General features: G+C 34.3%; 2 protein-coding genes across 2 annotated transcripts; one reads left to right on the plus strand and one right to left on the minus strand.

Moving 5' to 3' along the window:
* Positions 1-1962: 1962 nt before the first annotated feature.
* On the plus strand, positions 1963-2933 carry LOC123784938 (olfactory receptor 4P4-like). Its single transcript, XM_045786479.2, is given in 2 exon segments — positions 1963-2833; positions 2836-2933. Coding segments are annotated over 2 exon segments (969 nt in total).
* Positions 2934-6136: 3203 nt separating this feature from the next.
* On the minus strand, positions 6137-7084 carry LOC123784940 (olfactory receptor 4P4-like). Its single transcript, XM_045786480.2, has one exon. It carries the CDS (start codon positions 7055-7057, stop codon positions 6137-6139), a length of 921 nt encoding a protein of 306 aa, XP_045642436.2. The 5' UTR covers positions 7058-7084.
* Between the last annotated feature and the right edge of the window lie 283 nt (positions 7085-7367).

The raw sequence follows: 7367 nt of genomic DNA on the forward strand, positions 1-7367 counted from the left end.
AATTTATTTTGCTTTTCTCCGTGTCATCACCATGAGTGTCAGGACCTTCCATATCTAGTTTTAAAGTCCTTACAGTGCCTGGGATGGTACCTGTTACATAGTAGGAACTCAAAAAATGTTTGTTAAATAAAGAAATTATTCATTTCACTTTCTGTCCTCAGCATCTTGAAACCCTTATTCATGCAATTGATTTGAAACTTTGAAAAGTCCCATGTGGTACAGAGATGGAAAGTGTTATTTTAGCTACAAGATTAGAGAAAGGAGGGGCTAGGGGAAAGTAAAGAAACCAGACTATAGTTACAGCTCGTGAATTTGCCTTGCGCCAGAATTACTCCTCGTAGTTTCTGATACCAAGTTCTCTATGTAAATCACACAAACATAAAATCAGGATCTTGTAAATCTAAAATTCAGTGACTGTAATATTAACAAAGGAGACATTGTAAATAATGTGAAGGTGTTGGAAATGTAAGTTCTAATTTAAATAGCGTAATTACGAATTCTTTGGGTATCTGATGATACTTTGGAGAATTGTCAAGAAGAAATATTCAGCTGAGGGAAACAAGGGAAGTCATTGAATTATTTGTCCATCTTGCCAGTATGGGATCTACTTAACATGAGAGGAAGAGTGCCAGAGAAAGAAAGAGTTTGAAACTACCCTGCTGGTTAATTAATGAAATTTTGCTACTTGTATTTTTTTTTTCCATTATGTGAATCATGTTTTTCTTCAAGGGTTATATGAAGAAAAGTATTAAAAATGAGCTTCAGTTCTTGGAAAGGACAAAAGGTATGCTACGACTATAGAAACATATTGGCAAATTAATTGAAAATGGACATACCTCAATCTAAAGTAAAGCTCTTTTTTTAAAGTAACTTCTATATATTTTTTCTGATAATGGAAATACTGAGAATATTGTGATAGCCTGAAAAATAGTCCTTGGGATTCACTATTTATGAAATTCATATTAGTTCTGCAAGAAATAATTCAGTCACCTTTAAAAAATAAAAGAAATGATGAAATCATAAGTTTTTAGTTAATGCAATCCTTTATGTATTTAAAAAAACAATGATTGAAGTCCAAAATGTGTCAAACAAGTGCCACGTGTGCCTCTATGTGTTGTTCTAGCTTAGTCTTATAGAAAGTCTTTGACTCTCAATATTAAGTATTTAATTATTATTATTATTTCGTACATCCGTTTAAGTCAAAAGAAATGTCACAGCCACTTAGGCTTGAACTGATATCATATTTTCATTATTGCTCTCTATAATGTTGGTAAATATTAAATGGTTTCAACCCAGGGTCAGGACTAGGGTGTGGCAAATGAATTACTCACCCTGCGTGCAAACAATTCAATAATGAAAACAATAAGATTTTTATGCAATATTTTCAAAAAATGCAAATTCCACCATAAAAATAGAATTCTATTTATCTATTTTTCCAAGGTTTGTTTTTTTTTTAAATTTCAGTTAGTTAATACACACTGTAATATTAGTTTCAGGTAGAGAATTCAGTGATTCAACAGCAACAACAAAAACTGGAATTTTAGATAAAGACAGGATTGTACCTTGCAATTTCACAATTCCTCTCACTTACTTGGATTTAAGTCTGGCTATTTCAACCTATCAAACAGATGAGCTTCTCCAGGAGAATAAATGCTTCCTCCCTAAGCTCACTTTTGCAATCCTTACATAAGATGACCACACATCTTTATGACTTGAATAAGTGTAACTATTACTACTATTCCTTTTCACTCTACAAAATAACCTGATCTGTTAAATTATATGGTCATTTATCCATATGAAGCTTAGAATTACTTTAAAATATACTGTAGGAAACCAATTTAATAAATGAATTTATTTTTACAGCACTCCCTCTAATTTACCCCATGCTTAGTTCAATATTTCTCATGCTGACTTGTCATTTTCCCCCCCAGGCAAACCTTTAACACTTAACTGCATTACACCATGGAAAATATTAACAACGTCACTGAATTTGTTCTGTTGGGACTTTCCCAGAATAAGAAAATTAAAAACTTGTGCTTTCTACTCTTCTTATTTTGTTACATAGCTATTTGGATGGGAAACTTGCTCATAATGATTTCTATCACATGCAGTCAGCTAATTGACCAACCCATGTATTTCTTCCTCGATAAACTTGCCCTCTCAGATCTGTGTTATACCTCAACGGTGACACCCAAGCTGGTCACCGACTTGCTGGCAGAAAGTAACATGGTTTCTTATACCAGCTGTATGGCACAGCTTTTCGTCATGCATTTCTTTGGGGGGATTGAAGTCTTTATCCTCACCGGGATGGCCTATGACCGCTACGTGGCCATCTGTAAGCCCCTGCACTACACCATCATCATGAACAGGCAGAAGTGTTATGCCATAGTCCTTGCTAGCTGTACTGGGGCATTTCTGCATTCTTTTGTCCAATGTCTCCTTACCATCAGTTTACCTTTCTGTGGCCCCAATGAAATAGATCACTACTTTTGTGATGTGTATCCCTTGCTAAAACTGGCCTGCACAGATACGTACAGAGTTGGAATCCTAGTGGTTGCCAATTCAGGCATGATGGGCTTAGTGACCTTTGTGGTCTTGGTGCTATCTTACCTACTGATATTGTACACCATCAGGGCTTACCCTGCAGAGAGCCGCACCAAAGCTCTTTCCACTTGCAGTTCCCACGTCACAGTCGTGGTTTTGTTCTTTGTGCCTGTTCTCTTCATCTACATTCGACCAGCCACAACTTTTCCAGAAGACAAAGTGTTTGCTCTTTTCTACACCATCATTGCCCCCATGTTCAACCCTCTGATCTACACATTCAGAAACATGGAGATGAAGAATGCCATGAGAAAAATGTGGTGTCAGAAACCCTGTTTGATTGGAAGGCAAATCATTACATAACCTACTTAAGTGATAGTTACTGTACTTGAAAAACCATGAACTTTGCTGTAAGAAAAATAATCACAGACTTTAGTGTTACTCCATTAATATGATCATTTATATTGAATTACTTTCTTCTTTATTGATTTGTTTCTTATTCACGTTTTCCCCTAGTAATCTGAGTCATCATTTTCTTGTTTAAGTTCTGTTACAATTTTCTTTGATCTATTTTTTGTTTGGATTTTATCCATAAGTTGCTAACTGTAGGTCCCCCTTCTAATCTCCGTATGCTTTGGAATCATGAATGAATCTTTATATGTACATAAGCTGTATCCATTTTGATCATCCCAGACATAAAGGGTCCTACCTGCTTTCTCAACAGAAGGGAGCATCAGAAACTTAGATTCATGTTTTTCACTTAGCTCATGAGTTTCCATATTCACTGCAACAATTTAAAAAGCAAAAATTGTTTAAACAGCATCTAAGCAATAAAAACACTATGTATGAAATAATGGTTGTATAAAACTGGATGAGTTTTTCTCAAATGGCTTACAGGTATTTCAAAATCACAGCATTTCAAAAATTATAGAAATATTTGCTATAAAATAGTAACGAAAAAGTAGTGTTGGTAATAAATAGGGTATCCATATAATTCATTCTCCAACTGAGCCTCGTTTGAGTGTAAAATGAGAGTCTACTGACAATTGTGCTGACACAATAGACATAAAAGGAGATTGTGTCAGGAGAGTAGGAAGTTTGGCTACTTTTAAATGTCTGAGAAGTATGGATGCCCTAGTAGAAAGGTTAGTACCAGTTAGATTAATATTATTTTTAGACAATGTAATTGTAAAAACAAATATTAATGTCAGCGTTGGAACTACTTGATCTAGACTATGCTTAAATTTATTTTTTCCATTGTCATCAAGATGAAAACTACAAATTTCCATTTTCTATAGAACTTCTGTACATCTGGATATTTATACCTGTCGGTAGAATTGAAAAAGGTTTTCAAATAATTGAAGTAAATAACTGTTTTGGTCTAATTATTTAATGAAATTGGACTCACTGGACATCATGAAACAAATATGATGGAATGGAGTGAGGCATTATATTGCAAAGGTTACAGGGAAAAAGGAACTTAGACCAAATATGTAAATGGAACAGCAAAAAAAGGTCATAGCACAGTGCGTAATGAAAAATTTTAGAGAAGTTCAAATAGAAAAATATGTTTGGAGAGTTGTCTTTATAAAAGGCATATTTGCAAAGGTATTAAAAATTTAAGAGAATTGTTACCAGAGCAGTTGATTACCTAACTGAATCTTTAGTAAAACTATTATATAGCCAACATTGTGATACATGTCAGTCGGTCTGTACGAGTTCATTAAAGGTAACTCTGGAAACAGTGAGAAAATTATTAACAAATGCTTTATTATCAGCACTTGATTTTGGGTTAAGCTCTTAAATTTATTGTCTAATAAAAATGATTTTGATTATATGTAACTGGTATTGCAAAGTAAACTAATACCAGGTGACAATTAGAATTCAAAGGATTTCTCCTAATGCTCAAAAAAATATGAAGTTAGTAACAGCTGATAATTAAGCAAGTGGATGAAAAATATCTCCCAACTTGAGGGATCTTGGGAAGGCAAATCTGCTTTCCTCCTCTTTTTCTCCCTCTGTAAAATGGAGGTAATGGTAACTACCTCATAAGGTAATTGTATAAATGAATGGAAATGAGTATTGTTTTAAGAAAGGAAACTGCTCAGAATACATTTTTATTATTGTTATTATCCCTAGTATCTGTACATAATTTCTGTGAAACATCCGAATTAAAAATTTTAACATAACTATTTCATTTTATACTTTGAAATTTTTATTTTAGAAAGATTAGCATTTTTGTGACTTATGCCCATACATGTTTAAATAACATTATAATAAAGCATGATTTCAATCAATGCAAGATATTCGTGAGGATTTTTTTCTTAAAAAGTTCTAAAGCTTTCATTTCGAATTCATGATCTACTTATCTGCTTTATTTTACACATGAATAAACTGAAATTCAGAGGTTTAACATTTCTCTAAGCATCAAACCTGAACCTAGAGTGGTAGTTAAGTAGTTTGATAAAGAAAAAGAATTTTTATACAAATTGAGGCAAATGTCAAAGTTTTATTTCAAGCTTGCCAGCAAGAAAGAAATCTTCATAAAAGCCAGATCAAAGAATTCATTCTTGATAGTAACAGGCATAAAAGAAAGAGTAGAAGATGGAGTCAGATGAGACTTTCAGACTAGATACAGCTGAGGAATGTCTGCTAAAAACAGCACAAAACAAAACAAAACCCAAACCCACATAGTTGGGTGAGTGAATCCAACTTCTCCAAAAGATGCACTTCTTTCCATTAAATTCCATCAGAGAACTGCTTAAATGTTCCATTCCCTTTCCCCCTCCTCTCAGTCACTCACTCTCTCATCTATCATCTACTTATCTATCATCATCATAATCATCATCTACACATCACTAAATCCATTCTATAGTTGATGTCAGATATTATTTTCAGATTATTTAAAATTTGAATTTAGATAGTAAATGAAAATCTCTCACTTTGAAAAAATCCTTAATCTTGAAGGATTTATGTTTTCTTCTTTTTTACAGGACAGGTAGCTGTGGTTTACTCCTTGATCATATATACTGAATGTCAAGTTAAAATAGTATGATTTCAGCCATACTAATCTTTGCTACCCATACACTTTTTGGAGTATCTTGTCTGACTGACTGGATCCGGGGTAGAATCCCTTCTTGGCTATATGAAGCCAAAATATATGGAAATAGAGAGAAATATGTGAAGAAGGATACATATCAACACAGTGGTGGTGTCTAATGTCCAAGAGGGTCATTAAGCCATGAAGGTGATTCCTATGAGGGATGAGAGAGCTATGTGGCAAGACATTTATAGATTCATTCAATAAATATTTATTGAGCACCTAATATGTACTATACACTTTGCTGACTACTAAGAAATTAGCAGTGAAAAAACAATGACATGACCCCTACCTACTTTCATGGAACTTAAAACTTAGTGAAGGATGAAAACCAGTGAAACACATTAGCAAAGGAATAGGAAAGAGGAACCCACCAATGGCAAACTGATATTTAAGCCTTGGCCTTTACATACTCTAATTTTTCCATCGGCAAGGAATCAAAGAAAGGGGATGTGTGATGAATGATACCCATTCACACCCAAAGATGAATAGCCTTCAAATCATTGGCTTCCTTTTCCAAAATCTTTCAGCGCACCAGACTTTCCTTATGGCATTTTTCATCTCTGCGTTTCTAAGTGTGTAGATAAGAGGATTGAGCATGGGGACAATAATTGTGTAGAAGAGTGTAAATACTTTATCTTCTGGTAAAGTTGTGGCAGGTCTAATGTAAACAAAGATGACAGGTGCAAAAAACAAGATCACAACTGTGATGTGGGAGCTGCAAGTGGAAAGTGCTCTGTGGCGGTTCTGTGCAGAATATGCTCTCACATTATATAATATCATAAAGTAGAAGATCAGCAGTCCCATCAGGCCAGAATTGGCAATGACTAAGAAGCCAATTTTGTGTGTTTCAATGCAGGCCAGTTTCAACAAAGGATATACATCACAGAAATAGTGATCTATTTCATTGGGGCCACAGAATGGTAAAAAAATCGTAAGAAGAAACAAGCCAAGGGAATGCAGAAACCCCCCTGCACAGGATGCTCTGAGAATTGAGTTACATCTTCGCCTATTCATGAGGATGGCATAATGGAGTGGTTTGCAGATGGCCACATAGCGGTCATAGGCCATCCCGGTGATGATGAAGACCTCGACCCCTCCAAAGAAGTGTGTGGTAAACAGCTGTGTCATGCAGTTTTTATAGGAAATGACCTTCTTCTCTGTCAGTAAGTCTGTCATTAGTTTGGGTGTCACAGTGGAGGTGTAAAGGAGGTCTGAGAGGGCAAGGTAATTAAGGAAGAAATACATGGGCTGATTAATTAGCTGACCGCATGTGATAGAAGTCATAATAATCAAATTCCCCAACCAGATAGCTAGGTAACAGAGTAAGAAAAATAAAAAGCAGAGGATTTGAACTTTCTTATTCTTAGAAAGTCCCAAAAGAATAAATTCAGTAACATTATTTCTATTTTCCATGATCTGATGCTCCGGAAAGGTATCTGAAATGACCAAAAAAAAAAAAAAAAAAAAAAGCAAATCATTGATGAGAAAATAGAAATCTAATATTCAGTTAAAATGACCTAATGCATATTTTAAGACCTTAGCCATTTTAAGATCCATTGAAGTAATTCATTCATTTAATAAAATCTTTTCAAGTATCTAGTGCCAGTACTCTTCCAAGAACTTTGATATAATGATGAATTAAACAAACTCTTAGCTTTTGTGTAATTTAAATTCTTGTGTGAAGAAGCAGGAAATTATGCTTGTTAAGAGTAAAGATATATAT

The sequence above is a fragment of the Ursus americanus genome, chromosome 24 (genome assembly GCF_024610735.1).
Source record: "Ursus americanus isolate L20-20 chromosome 24, mUrsAme1.1.p, whole genome shotgun sequence".
NCBI lineage: Eukaryota > Metazoa > Chordata > Mammalia > Carnivora > Ursidae > Ursus > Ursus americanus.

Bases quoted from the DNA above. Each gene is read 5' to 3' on its own strand.
- LOC123784940 (XM_045786480.2), bottom strand. From the start codon at position 7,057: ATGGAAAATAGAAATAATGTTACTGAATTTATTCTTTTGGGACTTTCT.